This window comes from Poecilia reticulata, linkage group LG8 (genome assembly GCF_000633615.1).
Source record: "Poecilia reticulata strain Guanapo linkage group LG8, Guppy_female_1.0+MT, whole genome shotgun sequence".
NCBI lineage: Eukaryota > Metazoa > Chordata > Actinopteri > Cyprinodontiformes > Poeciliidae > Poecilia > Poecilia reticulata.
This window is the reverse complement of record NC_024338.1, coordinates 14,887,718-14,908,049: the sequence shown is the minus strand read 5'-3', so window position 1 is coordinate 14,908,049 and position 20,332 is coordinate 14,887,718. Positions and strand designations below refer to the sequence as shown.

Genomic DNA, 20,332 nt, shown 5'->3' with positions numbered 1-20,332 from the left:
ACTTAAATTAAAAACTCCAAAGTTTATAAAAAATTCTTCACTAAAAAGTGGATATGAAAAAAGTGGAAAAAACCTTTAAAAAGTAAAGGACATTTTGACATCAACAGCCTGCGCACTTTTGTCGAGTTAGGCATAACCATTCTGAGTTTGCGTTGACATATATTACTTCAGTATTTATATCTTACACAAGATACACTTAAAACTCAGTCAGAACACTCACTTGCCGTTTCCCTGACAAGACCTACAAGCTTCTYTAGCGCCTTCAGTCACCGTTAAACCCAGTTAATCTTACAAAAACACGTTGCATAAGCAGATACAATCTAATCTCTTCTTACCACTGCTGAAGATACCTTCCTGACTATAAATTAAAAAAAGACTATGCATTACACACAGTCTTAAAGTTGAGGGAAGAGACAAATCTTTTGGTATAATTTTCCAATGCACAAAATTTTAATTTATTGTCTGGTAAGACATTTCCCACTGCCTGGGAAACAAGATTAGAATCAGAGGTCCTGAAAAAGAAYAATAATAATAAAAAAAAGATAGAAAAATACTCTGTAAATAAATCCTGTGTATAAATATCGACAGAATGTGGAGGTGGTGTCTTTTGATTTATTATTTAGTAGCACCAATGAGAAAGTTGATGCAAGGACACTTATTTATGAGAGGGCTGGCTTTTGTTATTCCAAATGGCAGTAATGGTCGCACATAATGATGATACCGCAGAACAGATTTTTCCCCTATTAGAATTTCAAATGAGAGGTTATGAATAAAATGAGAAGTGACTCAACATAATCAGGATAATTAAATTATTTGTTAACAGTTTTGACTTAAGTGTCACCAAAAAAAAAAAAAAACAGTGTAAAGAACTGAAACGTTACAATGTCAGACTGATGAGACTAAATGACAAAGAGAACAAAACTAACATATGACAATGTTTTAAGACGTCATGTTATATGCACAATGTGATGTACCTAAAACTTTCAGAGTGGAACAAATACATGAACAGACAAACAGTTTGTTTTTTCTAAATTACAAGGATGGAGAAACATGAGTGGAAGCTGCTGCGAGCTGCAGGAGACGAGTTTATTTTGGTTCACCAGATGGAGGAGAGGAACCCAAGAGAGGAGACTTAGGTGACACCTAGAAAGAGCAAATAAGAAATACTAAAAATCAGTCAATACATAAACAGAAGTAGAGAACTTTTATATCTTCTGAGCATGCAAGAAGCTTAGTGTCCTTAAAACAYAACTTTAGATGTGCAATGTCTGAAGTAATAAATTGTATGACACTTCCAATATAAATTGTATGACTTGAAGTCCAARTGTAACCATTTGTGAATATCCAGATTTAAGCTTTCCTTAATATACAAAGAGGAATGATGAGATACCTGGACAGAGTTAATATAATGGGGTTCATATTTCTTATTTTATTGTATTTGTAGGTCAAGACCCAGGCATCCAGCAGTCAATGAGTTGACAGTGACGTTGAAGCAYGTTGGTCCTGTGGCCAACAAATCATCATTCATCCATCACACTGTGACAGTTTGTATTTTATGTCTCTGCTCAGATTTATTTTTTTACACATATGGGACTTTGTATTTCTTTTCCTGATGTTTCCATTTCTCCTGATTTATTTAGATGTACCATTGGAAACTTAAAGTGTTGTAAATAAGCTTTGCTTCTGTATAGATTTCTTCTGTTTTTACTTTTTTGTCACTCTTGGATGCAGAAACCCCCTCGCCCCACCTTTAAATTAATTATTTCATTTTTAAGGAAAAAATGTATTCCAACCAACCTGAATCTTAATGATAAAAACAAAAAAAGCAACAAATAATAAGCAAAAACAGAAAAAAAAAGCATAAGGAAAAACATTTCGCAGCAATTTAAGTTGCGGTGCCATATTCTAAGTAAAGCACATTTTTCCTATAAGCTATTCTTGTTCAGCCTTCCTTTGTCTATACCAGTGGTTCTTAACCTTTTTTGAGGTACCGAAGCCCCCAGTTGCATATGTGCATTCACCGAACCCTTCTTATTCCAACCCCTCCCTCCCCGACACACAAAATACTTTGTGGTATTCTGATTTAGTAATGTAATTATATTAGCCGTGTTACCACCCCTACACCACTAGAGGCAGTACCAACCCCGAAAAGATGCGACTAAGGAGCAGATATAGATAAAAACTGTGAGCTTTGCTGAAGTAATTAAAGACAAAAGTTCAAATCCATGCTGAGAGTGGAGCTCCTTCAGTCAGGGCTCCTCCACAGCACTGATTGGCTAAGCAATGTAACGTGATCCTCTGATTGGCTAAGCAATGTAACGTGATCCTCTGATTGGCTAAGCAATGTAACGTGATCCTTTGCAGCAAGTGATAGCAAAGCGGGGCGTCATCACGACTTTACACAAGTGTGTCTTTACCTCCGCGGCAGAGGCTCCGCCGAACTCCTGAGACCGACTCACCGAACCCCTGGGGTTCGATCGAACCCAGGTTAAGAACCACTGGTCTATACCTTCCTGAAAATGAACATTTAACACACCAACATTCTAGGCTGAAGAGTATAGCACAGATATTTGGGGGTTTTGTAATTTACCTGAGCCTGGCACATTCCTACTCACAAGAGATTTTCCAAAGGCAACAATTTAAAACATTATGTACTTTGACCTCATTAAAAAGCTAGGTAGCTATAGCTTGATAATAGTGTTTTACCAGCCTAATTCGGTACTCACAGGTGAAGGAGGCTTGGCAAAGTTAAGGTGGGCATACAGAAGTACAGCAATGTCGTTTTGGCTGGCCTCCAGGGCGATGGACAGAGCAGTGCTGCTGTCCTGCATGACACAATGAGATGAAAACTAGACGGTAGCAAACACTGGGGAACAGAGAGAGGTGGACCAGACTGGCTTACGTTATCGGTGAGTGTCGCATCGCAGCCTGGGACAGAAAGCAGCTGACGAACAATGTCCACATGACCGTGCTCACAGGCGCACATGAGGGCAGTGGAGCCATCATCGTCACGGATGTTGACCTGAGCTCCACAGGACAACAGCGCCCGGACCATATCCCCTCGTCCRTGACTCACGGCRAGCATCAGCGCTGTCTGACCAGCCTGCAAACACACATGTGGATCCGAACACTAAGACTGTGACAGTCAAACTGTTGAAAGTTATTCATAAAGAACATTTGACTCTGATCGGTGTTTTGCAGGCATMAAGGTGCAGTAAAACGTAAGCAGCAGCAGAGGGCGCACCTGGCTGGCTCTAGCGTTGACGTCCCCGGTGCGCAGCAGCTGCAGGACAGTTTGGAGGTCRCTGTCAGAGTGAAAGGCAGCCAGAGCCGTCAACATGATGGCTGTGTAGCCGGCCTTGTTCTGCTTGTCAGCATTGCACAGGCCTGTCAGGTAGAGAGGGCAATCAGTGTGGCAGGAGGTAGAGCAGTAGCAGAAAAAAAACCATCACATAACATGCTAAAGACAGGCTAATCATCGAGATGCAAGACACATCATCTTTTTCTACTCTTATTTTGTCGTTATTTGGGTTTAAACACATTTTTKCTTACATGTTCAGTATTTGTACAGTCCCGCATTCTTTAGTTCATTTAATCAGTTTAACATACAAATGCAAAAATCTCCAAATGGCAAGTATTTTTGCATTAGGCAAACTTTATATATAGAACCCTTGAAAATCAGAGAATTACARACAAATATGGAGAACACGAGGAAGGAAGAAAGGGCAAAAAACAAGATAGGAACTGAGGAAGGAATAACACAAGGCAAGGAGGAAGGAAAAATAAAAACAGTGAAGGAAGAACACAAGAAAGAYGGAAAGAACATGAAGAGATAAAACATAATGATGGACAGAATGAAAGAATGGAGAATATTAGGTACCATGGAAGGAAACAAAATAAAGTCATAGGAAAACAGGAAGGAAACAAGGAAGTAAAGGAGACGATAAAGCTTGGAAATGTGGATATTTGCCCATAATCTTTTTTTTAATACTTTTTCAGAAAAATATTTGAAGCAAATTCCAAACTTCCCAGCTAGCTCTTATTATACAGAGCCGTCACGCCAATATGAAACAATTTCACAGTAATACCTGAAACACTTTCGCTYGCATTACCCCATTTCACGCACTGATATATATATATAAAAAAGAAAAAGAGTCAGGGTCTGTGGTCACATCATATCTCAACTCTCACCAGTGTCCAGCAGGAGTTTGACCACAGGGAAGTTGGAGTGAGAGACAGTGTAGTGCAGCGCCGTGTTCCCATTGCCATCTGCCATGTTGATCACAAATTCCAGCAGCTGAGGGGAGATGGAGGCGAAGGTGTCCATGTAGGCCTTGACGACCGCTGTGTTGGCTGCCTTGTGACAGGACACACGCAGCCACTCCTGTAGGACGATGGTGTAGGCCGTCCTCTGTGAGCAGACACAATGAGGACGCTTGAGGCAGATAAACATTTAACAGACTGCTGAGTACAAAGACATGACTTGGGTAATGAACTCAAAAGTGAAAGCAAAAGGCATTGAGATTTTAGTTGCAGAAAATATAAAACTTAGCTGTTTAACCAAATACAGAGCACTTTGCAAATTGATTCATTCTTGAACTTTTTCCAGATTTTGTCAGTCACAAAGTCTGTTATGTTTTAAATCGACAAAATCCAATAATATCCATTTGTTGTAAACCCCTTTTCACYGATACCCCTAATTGCAATGAAGTGTAACCATTTGCCATTAGAAGTAAAATTGTCCAAAAGCTAAAAGCAGGGTCAGATTTAATAATAAAAAATAAATAAATAAAATAAAAAAGAAAGGCCAAATAACTCCCAGAGCTTCATTCAATCCATCTCAACATCCAAGAGGTCCAGATTAACTTTGGAGGAGCTGCAGAGGTCCACAGTTCAGGTGGGACAAGATGTTGAGGACAACTAATAATCATGAATGACACCAATCCCAATCTGGCTCTTATMGAAGAGTAGAAAAAGGAAAACCTTTGTTTACAAGTTTAATCTTCAGTTAGCACAGCAAGCATGTTGAAAAGCTGCTTGGGTCAGATTAAACCAAATCTGAACATGTTGACCCAAATGTAAAGATCGATYTGGCAGAAATCTGACACTGATTAAGGGATGCTAGTCTGAGTTGATGGAATGATGGGTCAAGATAAGCACAAGGCAATCCTCCAAAAAYCTCTTAAAGGCTGCAGGAGGACACCTCTCCTTGAAAAATCAAAGAAAGCTCTCTCTCACTTGAAGTCAAAGCCAAATGCAATGATGAAGGTCTAAACATATTCATGTTTAGACCTTAAGAACTGGCAGACCTAAATCCAATTCAGAATCGCTGAGAAGACTTAAAAAGTCATGTTCATATGACATATCAGTCCAGTATGACTGAGAATAGTCTGGTCTACAGATGCAAACTTCCTGGGGAGGAATACCACTAGAAACCAGTGATAATAAAAATAAAAATTTTATTAGTGGGAAAGAAAAAAAGCATAATTTTCCTTTTACTCTACAGTTCTACTTTATGTTCCATCACATTACAATCTTAAAATACATGGTTGTAATGCAAGAAGTTGCAAAAAAAAAAAAAGAAAAAACTCTAAAAAGGCATGAATGCTTTAGCAAAACACTGCAGATCAAATCTCMCAAAGCATATCGTTTCAAGAAAGAGAAACCATCATTAGTTTATTGGATTTCCAAGACGCAGTTAATGAGTGAATTAGTGTGGAGACATACTGCTGCTTGTTGGCTGAAAGCATTGAGCTCCCCCAGGGCTTTCTGCAGAGTATAGAGAGCCGACATCAGGCTTTCACTCAGCTCCAGCCTGCACAGACAACAGACAAAACAGAAAAATCAGAGAGAATCCTCKSTGACAGATTCTCCTTAAAGTGTGTCTACATTTACCTGACTGGTTTAGAGGACTCGTGTTTAACGCTCTCAGGTGCTGCTTTGGACTCTGGCTGACAAGAGGTGGTAGATGTTTGTGACAGAGTGTTTACCTCTGMAGATTTAGTGATGCATGTTGAAGAACACTTAATGGCGATTGGTGCAGATTCRGAGTTAGGTGATGTGGAAGTGATCTCCTGGGTAACAGTGTGCTTATCTGCCATTTGTTCCACAGGGGAGGCAGAATCCTTGGCTGGAGGTGTWGAGGTGGAGTTTGTYGTCGATGTGTGGGAGGCACATTTTCGCTCAGAGTCAGTCGCTTGTGACTGATTAGCATTTTCYGGCAGTTTTGTGTCCTGTAAGTGGGTTATRGCTGGCATTTTTATGGCAGTTTGTTGAGGTAMACTGGTGCTTTCTTCTTGGGGTTGGGGAGTTTTATTAACAGTTACACGMTGGAGCTGATTGGTGGACTCTGGAAGTTTTTCTCTTGCTTCATGGTATTCACTGGAGTCACTCCCATCRTCTGAACTCTCACTGCTGCTGTCATCTGAAGAGGTGGACTCGTATCTGGAAGACAATGCATCTTTTATTCCTCTGAAATGTTATTACGAAGTTCATAAAAAGTAATAAAGTTATGTCTGCTTTATTTCCATATACAGCATCACTTTGGCTCTAATGATTGCAGTGCTAAGTGGATAAAAATGGCTCAGTGCTGCTTTGCTATAATAGCCACTTACCCTCCATTGACTCCAATGAACTGCAGGTTTTTCTTTGTAGAGGGGGAGCCTGGTTCACCTTCTGCTTTCCGCTTCATAATTGATCTCAGCGAGGACTGGGGAGATGAGGCTAAAAATAAGAAACCATCAATCAAAGTTAAAGTGACAACATGATGCTTGGAGAACAAAGTCAGAACACTTTACTTAACTCAATCCACAGACCTGATTTAGAAAAGACCTCAGGAGACTCTTCATTGGTTTGCACCAAGCCAATCTGATCACCAGATGCTACAACGACGGCAGGATTACTGACGGGTACAGATGTGGACAGTCCACTTTTCAGGACGTCACGGACCTGCTTGGAGCTGACTGCAATCGGCAACTCAACGGGGGCTTTTGAGACATGGGAGGAACTTCAATAAGTAAAAGATTACAAGGAAACAAGAAAACAGTACAGTACTGAACATCCATCCCAATAAGATTTGATTCTGCCCAATCTGTTTCAGTTTTACCATCCAGTTTTTGTGTGGAAAATGCTTACAACTTTCAGAAAATTTTTGCATATCGTATTTTTCACACTATAAGGCGCACCTAAAAACCTTMAATTTTCTCAAAAGCCTTCAGTGCSCCTTATAATCCGGTGCGCCTTAAATATGGACCAATATTGAGCCACAACAGGTCTAGCAACTACGGTAAGCAGCCGCCGACTTCATTTTTGCCGTAGAAGAAGCGTGCGGTGCATGCTGGGATAGTTGTCACGCTAGTTTGTAATCCATTAATAAAGTTTGACTGACCTATCTACCTACCGACCCGTCTAGAATCAGGTTGTCTGCAGGTCATTTAGCAACACGTTCTCCACCAACATGCTGTGTGCAAACATTTTTTGGAGAATATAATTTTGTCACTTTGAACATCAACTCTCTTATTTATTCTTCCCAGTGATTTTTTTCAATCAATCTTCATAGAGCTGCAGTGAATCAGCTACACATAACATAAGGTTCGTCTTTTTATTCCTTTAAGAAGGTGGATCAATTATAACAAAGTCAAACACTCTGTTTGCGGAGATTATTCACAATGCAAACCAGCATATCGACTTCTTAGCAGTACTCATGAACATTCTGTTAAAGGAATCCTTACAATTCATTGTTAAGCAGATTGATAAATGCCAGATGGCAATAATAAAAGACTCAATGTTGATAAACAAAGTCGTAAATTGTGTTTATTCGTTCAGTTGAAAAATGATGCTTGTAAGTTTGTGCCAGGGCTGGAGCTGATAGCTTTAAGTTTATTAATGTTACTAACAGAGCACCATCTTTGAAGTGGAACTACTTTGGTGGAAAGACCCTCAGTTTTTCTCCCTACGTCATCAGTTTAACACAAACCTTCAGTTTGTCCCTTGTGGTGACCTTCTGTAACTCCACCCGCTGGCTGAAGTGAGGGAGAGCTGCAGGTCTCTGCTCGGAGCAGCGTGCCCACCTCCACTACCGTAGGTTTCTCCAGTGTGTACACCTGGATCCCCACAGTTCTCTGCTCCCTCTGCTGTGGCTGCTGTGTGAAGCTGACCAGAGTGTGCAGACTGCTGCCTTGTGGTTCCTGCCACCCAATGCTGGTTGCCATTACCGGATGCTCTGCCTGTGGAGCCTTTTGCAGCTGTGCAGCCTGCAGTTCTTGCAGAGTCCTCTTTAGCTTCCCCTCAAGCTGACCAACTTGATCCTTGAGAACCTCTGCCTCTGGGAGAAGACCCAGATCCTTCTCTCGAACCCAAACTCCCACATCACGGTTGCCCCTAGACCCCTCTGGTCCAACTCCAAYGGTGCGAACTTCTTTCTTAGCATCTGGTCGGGCTCCACCCACAATCACTGTGTCCTCRATTTCACAGCCTGAATCCTGCTTAGASACTTCAGTCGGAGACAATGACTCTGTTGTCTTGGCGCTTTTAGCTCCCGTGCCTACCTCTTCCTCAGGAATGTCGATGTACAGCTCTCCACGGTTTCGACCTCGGCTAAAACCCAGAGTGTGTCCAAGAAACTTTTGGCTTTTGAGCTGAACGCTGAGCTGCCTTTTCTCCTCCTGCAACACAGAGATTTTAACTTGCAGCACAGGGATGGTCTTYACCTGCTCCTCCAGCTCCTTTATCTTCCTCAGGGCTGCGGCCATYTGCTCTCTGACATGTTGCAAATGCGCAGGGGTTGGAGTCACTGGTGTGGACAGGCCTGAGCTCATAGGAGTAAAGGTCCCACCTCCACCGTGTGCCCGGTTGAAGCTGTGCGCACTGCTAAGGGAGGTGTTGGACCCTGCCATACTGTTGTTCATGCTGCTGAGGTTGGAGAATCTCCTCCCTTCTTTCTCCTCCTCCAGCTTCCTGCGAGCGTCCAAAAGGGTCTTCTCCACCCGAGCTGTGCTAAAGCTGGGTCTCTGTGATGTGTGGTAGCCTGGGGCACAGTAGGAATAAGAGGAATGCCTGCTCTCCATGCTCGCGTTGGAGCACAGAGACTCCGTGGAGGTCCACCAGGAGCCGGTGTAGCCATACCCCCGAGGCAGGGAGCCATAGCGCGGCCGGCGCTGTATAGGCACCTTTTTAATAGTGTTACCCTTTTCTATGTCGTTAACATATTTGAGGAAGTCCAGGTCCAGACGGTAGCCATAGGGGGTCTCCACTGAGTAGGGCGCCTCCTGTTCTTTGGTGTGCAGCGTCGGAGGAGCAGGCGAGTTGAGTTTCCCTGCAGGGGAAGGAAATCAACGTTAAACAAATGGAAATCTTTGTCTAATCTTGGGCTCAGACTTTAAAAACTGGAATAATCTCTGGRGTCCTGTGTAATAGAGTGTGCACTCTGTAAAATTCCCCTAATTAGACATCAAAGGGATTGTTGTTAAATCTAATCTCACTTTAAGACGAAGTGCACATATGGATCCTAAATATGTGACCAAATAAAAAAAAAAAAAACAATAAAAGATTAATAAATGAGTCAATAAAGTAATTATTGAACCAGCAAATACAAAGAGTTTTGGACAATTTAACTCAAACAATTAATTTAACATTATGAAATAATTTTAGGAAAACATACACGGAAAGTATTAAATTAGCAAATGTGTGCTTGTAAAAAATAAGGGCCTAAATAAATAAATAAAAAGATTTAAAATAAAGTGGTAAATTAAACAAACAAGCCTGATGACACAAATAAACTACGACATTTTTAAAACTTTTTTCCAGAGCATTTGTTGGGATGATTATTACTCTATGATCCTCCAAACRCCTAAAGCACTGAAATGCTAAGGCATTTAAAATGAATTAWGTGGCAATGCAATAAAGCCTCAAAGTAAATACAAATATGCAAGTTTAAAAAAAAMMAMAAAACTCTAACCTTTAATTTTTTTWAAATCTTACATTCACTCCAGATAGTTGGGTGTAGTTCCTTAACTAAATCAGAMAAGTCAGTCACCAGGTCAGTAAGGGGTTAAATTAGCTCTGCTGTAAAAACCCATTTATAGCTTTGTTGTTGGTCTAATTCAGACAAAACAAAACTTATCAGCTACTATTACTCAGTGATCTATGCGGCACCAGGAAAGATGAAATGATAAAACTATCCTTTTGAAGTATTCTTTTAAAAATATTATTTTTTAAACAGAGATATAAACTCTTACATGGTTCTAGTTTTTCTGGATTTTTTAAAATAAAGATTTAATGTAGCAGCATATATTCAGTCATTAATGTTATTATTATCAGTAAACATAAAACCAACCTGGGAAGCCAGGGTCCATGTGCAGCACCTGAGCCATGACGAACCAGCAGCTGCTTTTCAGTCACACAAACTCTCACCTGTGAGACGACAGACGGCTTTCAATTAATAATGAACAGACTGGATGTTTCCTGCACCAACAATAATACAAAGTTGAAGTAATTATTTAAATTATCTGTTGATGAATGAGCTGCACAGCATACACAGTGTAGTTTTTTTTTCTTCTTACATTGCACGGCTTTCTCAGCCTCTAATTTTACTCGTTTATTCTCTCAAATACAGCCAATTGTGTATTTGCTTCTGTTCTTAGCAGCCTGAGAAGAGCTACAGGGGGAAAGTTTCCTGGCAGCCGAATCCAGCAAAGAGATTTGCCAGTTAAAGCCTTATTAGGAATCATCTGCACACACCAACTTTGTCTCTCAATTTAAGGTTTGCCTCTGTGCTCCTTTTCACTCTTACTTTTTTTTCCCCTTTTAATCTTCCACATCAGTTCTTTTCCGTCTCTCTTACTTGGTGTCAGCTGATGATCAGGGGTTTTTGGGACTGCTCACTTTCTCATTTTTCTCCACTATTCCTCAAATCTACTTGAATGTTTCTGTTATTTCAAAGGTGGTGCGTTTGATTTCTTAAAAAACAAAACATTTCCTTTTTTGCCTTTTTAACGCGCTGGCAGAGGCAGCACCGAGTCCCCCTCACGCCAGTCATTTAGAGTTTGTATCTTCTTGGAAAAGATTAACTTTCTAGGTCATCGCTTTGTGGGAACGGGTACGCTTAAGTCAGCCACAGAAAAGTTCAACTTAATTTTATTACTGCAGCTCYAAGAAGCTAAGATCAAACATTTTAGCAAAAACAAAACAAACTCTGCTTTATTTCTTAAGGCATAGTCAATTTGATTCAGCACTGGGTTGTTTCTCTTCTCCTCTTCCCACCCTTTGTCTGTCTTGTGACCATAACTGGTGCTTGCTCGCTTGTGAAAAGTAGGACGCTTGGAAACACTGACTGAGCAGACTTGGTATTTTTGAAGTGCTGTGTTCACTTAAATTTCCTCTGTAATTCTCCTCATCTGTGCTCCTTCATMACATACATTCTGAAATAGCCACATACCATGGAGATGTGACAGTAAGGTATGCATTCATGCACACAGCAGCAATTTGATATTTGAAAGCCCTCCTCATCAGACTGCTGTAAGAATCAGTAAACTGGAAGGTGCGTCAAGAACCAACGTTTAGTACCAAGTGAAATTAATAAATGCCCCAGATGGACATGGGCTGGTTAAACCGCTCATATTTAAAATACTGACCCTGCAATTCAAAGTGTTTTTTTTCTTAAGATGCTAGAAGAAGAGCTAGACATGAGTTTTCTCTGCCTGTATAGAGTGGTGATGCTTTATCACTTCCTGCGTATCTACACTTTTTCCATATTTAAAAAGGAAAAACAACCAGGCTATTTGGAAATACAACTGATCAAAATATGTAGGACTTCAAAATAATAGCATCTAATCAATTAATCGCATGCTAAATTACAATGAGCTTGAGAATTTCCAGTTTCCACTTTCAAAGGGCAATTTTGTTTAAAGAGACATCATAATACATTTTATTTATGGTTTTGGTTGCAAGTGGTTTTTATTTCTGTTCCCGTTTTTGGTTGCTGTGTTTTATTTTGGATATTTAAAATATCTTCCAGTTCCACAGTGGAATGTTCTTTACAAAATTAAAGTTTATTGTTGTTGGCGGGAGTGAAAATTGCAAACGTAATACCATTTCATTACTTGAAAATGGTCTTCAATTAACAATATTATCAGTTATCTCAATAATTGCTGGGGCAATTTATAATCCAGCATAATTTGCTATGTTTAGAGGCTTAATTGGAAACCAAAGGAGAACCAGTCAACACTCTCATTAGGGTACTGCTGTTTTAAAACCACTGTTGTCCAGGAGCAACCTACATGTCTGATGAGCAAACCACTGTAAACTGAATTTGAGCAGGTAGCCAAGCTCATTAACCAACGAATATCAAATTGTTAGATCTGTCTTACTTTGCAAAGAGAAGAACAGGAAAACAGGAGTTGAAAGATTTGATGAAGTCAGAAACGTAAAAATAAATACATAAATCTTATTTCTGGTCAGTGAATGCACTATACATACAAGCTGAAACAGGTCAACGATGCACGATGCAAGTTCAGTCCATTTACAGTTTAGCCATTGTGGACATTTTCATAGAGGAAAGAAGAAGAAAAGTTGGGTATTTCAGTATTAGTGAGGTTTTAAAATATACCAGGATACTCAAAAGCTGTTAGTAGCTCTTAGAAACTGTTTTCTGTGTCAGCTGTTCATTCATGGCTCTACCTTTAAACGGGGAGTTAAAGTTCACCAGATAAGGAGAACGCATTACAGCAGTTAGCCCTGSTTTTCTGTTTCTACAAAACATTTAAACCCTTAAAAGTCTCCAAGCAGCCAATTTTTAATCCTTGATATAAATTGTTACTTAGCCTTACATAAACATTCCTCATAGTGTGGGAGTCTATGGAGAAAAAGGACGGATTGGTAATCTTAAATTATATGATGATAGAAAAAGAAGAAGAATTTGAGCTGCCTCCTTGAGGATTTATTTTAGGTCTGTTTATCTCCAGCGCAAGTGTGAAACTGATTATCTTGCTGCACTTGTAGTGTGGTGTCAGTACGGCCAAATGTGTGAGAAAGCGACACGGTGACTGTGACAGAGTGTGAGAGTTTGTGGGCAGGAGGGCGGAGGACAGAAAGGGGAAAGTTGATGAGATATAATTAGAGCCGGCAGTTTAGCCACCAAACATCCCATCCAGACACAAAGGCTGACGTYCGCTAAATTTGTMCCGATTCCAAAACCCTTTTCTCCCCCTTTTCCCTGCAAGCTACTCTCTGCTTCAAACTTTCCCTTCACTCCTTCTCTGGAAGCTCTTCCTCCCACATCCTCCTCCCCGAATGCCCGCACCACGAGGCCTCCACATCTGTTTTTACATCAGCGGTGAATGGGGGTGATTCAGCTGCGTCTCYGTGTGTGGATACACATTCCCATAAGCGTCGTAGCACTACTGACCTTCTTACCATTTTCAGCTCTCAAGCTTCTACCATTCAGATGCCTCTCCCTGACCATCCTGACTCTTCCCCCCATTAAATCCACACCAAAGGAAGCTCTCACTGCCCAGTCTACTCCCTCCATTCTCTGCCATTAAGATTAAGCTTGGCCTCAGGGGGTAAGATGCAGGTCATCCAGCACAAATTACATGTCTGTGGTATGTCCTGTAAGATGTCACGAGACTAACCGCGTCGCACTGCGACTTCATCACCCTCCTGTGCARACCGGTTTGTGCTTCAGATTTATTTTTTAAACTAAACTCTTGCATYCCACTTGGGAATTTGAAGACTGGCTTTGATTTACAGCATGCATAAACATTCTTGTCTCTTTGGTGTGTCAGAGGACCGAGACCACCCTCAGGAGTCATTTAACATACCAGGCAACATTTTGAAGTCAGCTCTACCAAGTTTAACAGACCAATGCAGTCATTTTATTAATATTATTGCCATTGCAAAAGATTAAAAAGTGGCGTGGTTGCCAAAGAATTACCTCTGGACTAAAGATTATGGATTTTTCCGTTGCAATACGACTCTTTGGTTWTATTATGATGGGTATTTTGCTGAAGGTTTGGAAATTAGTTTTGACTTAGGAAAAAAAAAAGTTTTTTTTGTGCTCCATACCAGCTGCTTGCGCTGTGAGGAYGGGATGTCTCCTCCCCAGGATCCTCGCTCTTYCTCCCTTCTCTTTCCCTCAACAGTCAACACCTGTGGGACATATGAACAAAAGAAAACCTGAACTTTATCTGTGTACGCTCTACTGTAGCAGTCTGAAGGCTGGAAAAACAAAAATAAGGGCAATATCTGGGACTTAGTCACCAGGAAACGTAAGCCAAGCCCCATTTAATGGTGTGCAGACAAAAACAGACTTACGTCAGGTTACAAAACAGCATCAACACACCGCAACACTTGAAACARGTTGGGAAAAATAAAAGCATCAATAAACACTCCAGTGGTTTGACTGACAACTCGGATGCAAAGAATACACACCCRTAGGATGAGCTTGTCAGACCCTGTGATCCGTGTTTAAGCGCTCCTCYTTCCCCGCCCTGTTCCACACTTCTGCTCTGGGTACACTAATCAATTCAAGGCTACATGCGGGAGTTGCCTTCCCCATGTGATTGGGCAATGTGCGCTGTTTTCTTGTGACTAACACTCCTAAATCCCATGGCACAGATACACACCCTCCAAGTTTGGTGGGAACAGCCATCACCTATGCAACCCAAACTGATTTCATGAGGCTTTTACTGCTTTCCTCATTATGTAGACTTAACCACTGCATGAGTGTTCAGTGGATAAGCTACATGATGGTGCCTGCAGATTCTCAGCTACGATTCGGGCCAGACATTTTGTCTGCAGGGCCTCRGAATTACCAAAGGGTGACCTTTGCATAATATCATAACAGAGCCCCTGGTTGTTCAGGCCATTGTTTAATAGTGTTGTCATGCCAGTGAGGGGTGGAGGCAAGGGTTGGGGGYGGGTAGGTGGGAAGGTAGTGGGAGAAACAGATCGTTTCAGACCCGGAACGACGGCCAAATCACAAAGAGCCATTCATTCGGCTGCTAGTTCCACAGCTGGTTCTAATAGAAAGCAAGGAGGGGCATCTCAGAGACAGAGAGGCTGAGAGAAACTGTATGTGCATGAGTGTGCGGCGAGGAAATTTGCCTCAAAACAAACAAACAGTTGACGAACTGCTGCTACAAAAGCCGCACGCTGAAAGTAAGTGGAAATAAAAGAAACAAAACAGGCACCGAGGGGACAGACGTCCGGAACCGATTTGGTCGTGTCCAAGAAGCATTTTTAAACTTTTCCCACTACGAAATCAACAACAGACTACTGTGTGTAGATGATTTTTGTTAGAAAGCCAGCACTGGAACAATAACGAATGCAAACTGTTACAGAGAAGACTGACAAAACTCCCACGCCTCCCATGAAAACACACAGATCCCCCAACACGTCAGCGCCGTCTGAGGCCCGAAACTCCCACAGATCGCCCAACACAGCTGTAGCTATTAAGTTGATTTATTCAGGTAACGAGCATTAATTATATAAAAACCAAACAATTTAGCCGTTTTTAATTCACTGAGAAAACATCAGCAACAGGCTGCTGAGAAAAGGGCACATTTTTCATTCATTAGGTCAGCTAAGTAAAAGTAAAAAAAAAAAAAGCCTCTTATCAGTTTATGTCCTGGTGTCATCATAGCAGACCAATTTATGTTGCGAAATAGAGATAATGGGTTGAGATCTGATGAAGAAACGGGTTACAGGAAGGGGATTTTCATCTTTGTATTCCCCAAGGACACAAAAACAACCCAGTCACTTCCTCCCAGCCCAGGAGAAAGAGTAACAAGAAGGAGAGCAAAAATGAGCAAAGAAAAAAAACACAAAGCAAGAGAGGGAGAAATGTGCTTAGAGCAGAGCAGCATGTGAGGGGAGAAAAGAGTGGGAATGTAAAGGAAGAAAGCTTAAGTCAGAGGAAAATGGGAGTTCTCCTCCAGAATGAATCCCAGCTGAACTTCTGCTGCTTTTAATTTAGAAAAAAACATCAGAAAGATCACAAAAGGACTAAAATGGCTCCTCACAAAGCATAAACAAACTTTTCTCATTGTCYTTAAAGGTTACGCCTAGAAGAATACCATCATTTACATGTTCTTACCCACCCAAAATAGACCGACGACGGGGCAACCCAGCATGCAACACAATGCAACAAAACACCAAACCAAAAAAAAAAAAAAAAGCATTTCCACAGACTAAAAAAAACCCACAAAGAAGACACCCATCTCAGATATTCACAAAAAGTTACACAAATATCAATACTAAAAGGCTCTGTTCCAGAGATAAAACTAAAAGCTGAAGAGATTTGTCCCAAGAGTCAAAAAAAAAAAAAAACTGAAACAAATTGCAACAAATCTCTGTCACCGCATAAAAACGTGGCTAAAATGAGTACGTCACTGCCTGACACAAAGAGCCTTTGCCAAACTGCGCTGAAGCCAGATGAGCTCATATTATGRTGGTAATACAGTGTGTTCCTCTCCTTTTGGAGGGACATGGCTCCCTACTGCAGCCTTGAAATTTGGGACAGTGAAATCCTAACCCAAAGCGATGTCCATTAAGAAAAAAAACAAAAAAAAAAACAAAAAGGCCTGTTTTTCACATTAAACAGTGATGTGGAGGAGCAGACAGTAACTGGGGCTGAAGTCGTCTGGTGGCGGCTACAGAGCAAAGCCTAAAGGAGGGGCTGTCCGGCTCACATTACTCCTGGAACAGGAGCAGAATAAATACCCGCCGGTCTAGCTTATTGGTCATTGTGCTGACCTCCAACAGGAAACTGTGCAAGGGTGGGGCCGAGCGGCAAGGAGCAGCACCGGAAAAAAGATACACACTAAAAGAAAAAAATATATATATCTTTTTGGAGAAGATTCCTGAGCAAGTTGCAGAAGTGGGATGGAGGGCAGAAAAGAAGATTGCGGAGGTCTTTTGGAGGTGGAGAACGACAAACTCCAGACGGAAATGAGACGAGGYGGAGAGAGGGTCAGAGCAAAGTTAGGGTTAAAAGATCACGTCGGTGTGTGTTGTAGCAAAATGAGAAGATGTAACCCTACTGCGGTTTGGTTAAGTCGTTTCCTCTCATGAATCTTATCAATTACTTCCTGGTTTCAGAAGAAATGCGGATGAAAATGCTCTGCAAGAATAAGGACAGCAAAACACCCTCCATGCCAGTTATACCAACATCTTTAAGCCATTTACTGGACAGAGGAGTTCAGCTGGCTTTTCTGAGTCATCAAGGTATTAGATGAGATCAGTCAGATTATTCAGGAAGATAATAAATTACTTTTCCAGGATCCGACAACCAAGATTTAGACCATATGTTCACAATGAGCATCCCTCCACTAGTATCGTTAATCATCCATGTTGTGCTGGTGCATTATCTTTGCTGTCCTTTCTGCAGCCGGTTTTACAGAGTTGCATGATTTTCCCTTAGTTCATAAACAATCCAGTCCTTATCCATCAGTCTTAAAACTTACGAAAAGCTCCACTTGGAAAACGGCACACTAGATGAATGCAACATTTAAATGTGCGCTTTTGTATTTTGATCTTGGAGTAAGAACAAAAGTCTCTACAGTGGCTCAAATCAACAACTTCAACTGAGCTTCTACTTTATTTAGAGAAAAGTTTGAAGTTTTCCAGAAAAGTTTGGTCTTTGAAGGTTCATTTTTTTACACAGACAAAAACAAAYCATTAAAAAGCAGGGCATTCCATAAAATTTAGAGAAGTTAATCTGTAATAAAGCCACAAGACAGTGACAAACCCGCCCAGGAGTTGTAATTTCATTAGTCTCAGCAAAGCATTTAAATGCCCGGCGTGTGGCCTGGTGTGCAAATGGGGTTTACAGCTCTGCATTCCACCACAGCACCCCTGGGCCCGAGCGCTGTAATGAGACAGCCACATTCCAAAACCTGGTGAGGGGAAACTCCAGACCCAACCAAAACATTCTCACATTGTGACTTTAACAAGTCAGGGATAGAAAACTCTTCTCCGGCTTTCAAGATCCGCAGAATTTCCAGCCTTCACTGCGAAGCGAAATGAAATCGGCTTAATGGGGTTCACTAGTAAGACCTAAACAACTTCTCTTTCCATGTGACAAGCCAAAAGTGAAGTCAGAGCCCAAGTCTAAAATGCCATGCAGCTGCCACAAGCTATTCCCTGTTATATGATTACATACAGTCAGTAAGTCATTATACAACAGCRGAACAGTGRAGTACTGTGATGAAGTGTAACAGGCCAATGAGTACTCCCCCACATCCTGCCAAGAGCTTCATGTCCTCCACAATAACAACATCTGACGCGTTTTCTGACGAATMTGAACAAAATGCCACACAGCTTCTACTCTGAAGTGTCATGTCATGTGAGGGTCAGGAAGTAAACCGCTTTGGAAATAATACAATCATTTAGTATTTGAGGATTTCCCAAGGAAATCGTTAATTACATCTGTCAAGCTGATAGGAGTTAATTGATAAGTCGAGTCACCAGAGTGCCTTATGAGAAAAATCCGAACTATGTTCATATGAATGCAGTCAAGCTGGGGTATTTTAYACTCCACCTGTCCTGCTTCATCCATAAAACCTCAACCCAGTGGCAGAGTCTGCCGACCAGCAAATCAGAGAGCAAAAAGTAAGGAGAGAGGAGGGGAAAGAAAAAAAAAACATCTGGAAGTAATGAGAAGTCGAGGGATGCCTGGACCCACCCTCTCCCCAGAGTACTCCAGACAATTGACTGGTTTTAATCTCCCAATGAATTTAAAAATTTTGAAATCCTTCACGTGCTTTTGGCAAGAGAAAAGTTTTGCAATCCTGATGGTTTCTATCTTTTCTCTACTGTGAAAAAGAAAACTGGCTCGAGCGACAGAATATTGTCAAATATACAGGCGTTAAGTTTCTTTATTATTTAGTTTCCACAACGTTTGAAACAGCTTTAGTCAATTAAGCGGAGGTTAGGGCTGTGAGGAAAAGTCCTGGCTAAATGAGCCTTCATCCAAAATATCCAAACGGACCATGAATTTGGGCTGCTGTAGAAAAACGCAATAGAAAATGTAACCAAATTAAATACGTCATTCTCTCTTTAAAATGACAGACGCACTCCAAAGTGCATTTCATTTTTCGGTGAAATRGGGATAATTAAAGATATTTTCGGCTAAATTTTGCGGCGCGTCAGATGATGCTCCAAACAAACAAAAAAAACGGGGCAAACGACTCCGAGGCTCCATCTCAAATTCCCCTGAATGCAAGACAGAAACGAAGATGCAAAATTATTTTTTTTTAAAAACCCACCATGTCTCAATTCTGCTAATTAATAAAAACGTAGCATTGCATTTACGGGTGTTTTAGTACATTTATAACCCGTTACTTCATAGAAAAGACCCCGGCGGAATTGGGCAGAGCCGACGCTTCACAAAGAAAGTCTCCAAAAGGCGCGTTGTCTGAAGTGCCTCAAAACGTTTCGGAAAAGAGACGTGAAGCAATGGCTCAAACAGGGGAAATGAAACTTACTCACAGCGCTTACCTGGCCCCTCTCTGGAAATCCTTTCAACCTTCTCGGCCCAGGAGCGCTCACTGAGAGACAAAAACACTGCAGCCAAGATGCTCCGACCCTCCTCCCGCCCCACTGCTCCTCTTAAAGGGCCAGCAGCCCCCAGGACAGGCGCAGGCTTTGGTCACTTACAGTAGAACGACCTGACCGGTTTGAAATATGAAATAAAACAATACAAACACATTCAACAGCTTCAAATGATGTAAAATCAACTATTTTGAGCGATAAATTATGCTATAATGTTATCTCCTAATCAAAAACATACCTGGAATGTTGGTTCTTTTTTATGCTAGTTGGAGAATTTAATTGGTGGCAGCCATTCAGGTGTTGTAAAACGCCTTGRGGGACCAAGCGCCACCTTTAAGGCTCCTTCTCAGAGCAGCAGCTTCCAATATTSCCTCGCAGGGCAGCCCTTCCCTAAGACTCCCCCTCTCAGCTCCTTCAGACTAGCCAGCAACAATTAGTAAACACCTGATGGAACTCTAATGAGCTCTAATTAGACCGGCTATTTCTCAGTGCAATGCTGGAAAAAARCATTGTTAAATGGTTAATAGAAGACCGATGTTGTGATGACTTCCTGAAGGTGGAGTTTCAAAAAGGGTTTAAAGAGACAGAGGTCTAATTTCAAGGCATTACATCAAATTTGTTTTAAGTCATGTTTGAGATATATAGCTTTTTTCATAAAAGCTGAAGGTAACGGTTACTCCAATCCGTATGCCTAGAAAATACGTAATACTGCTCTAAAATTGATTTAAAACAAAAATAAACATTGAGGGTAGAAATAACAGTTTAGAGAATTACACGTCAC

General features: G+C 41.2%; 1 protein-coding gene across 4 annotated transcripts; it reads right to left on the bottom strand.

The window, feature by feature from the left end:
• Positions 1–11: 11 nt before the first annotated feature.
• Positions 12–19,935, bottom strand: kank2 (KN motif and ankyrin repeat domains 2). 4 transcript variants are annotated; one of them, XM_008415968.2, is made up of 14 exons: positions 19,790–19,935; positions 19,485–19,667; positions 14,062–14,145; positions 10,334–10,410; positions 7,976–9,313; positions 6,816–6,986; positions 6,615–6,723; positions 5,896–6,444; positions 5,728–5,815; positions 4,192–4,411; positions 3,245–3,387; positions 2,903–3,103; positions 2,727–2,825; positions 12–1,143 (listed from the first exon to the last, which is right to left on the bottom strand). In XM_008415968.2, the coding sequence occupies exons 4-14, from the start codon at positions 10,368–10,370 to the stop codon at positions 1,087–1,089; spliced, it is 3,012 nt and encodes a 1,003-aa protein (XP_008414190.1). In that variant the 5' UTR covers positions 10,371–10,410; positions 14,062–14,145; positions 19,485–19,667; positions 19,790–19,935; the 3' UTR covers positions 12–1,086. The 4 variants fall into 4 exon arrangements, with proteins under 4 accessions (XP_008414190.1, XP_008414189.1, XP_008414188.1 ...); XM_008415967.2 differs by having other exon boundaries at positions 19,489–19,667; XM_008415966.2 differs by having other exon boundaries at positions 19,498–19,667.
• Between the last annotated feature and the right edge of the window lie 397 nt (positions 19,936–20,332).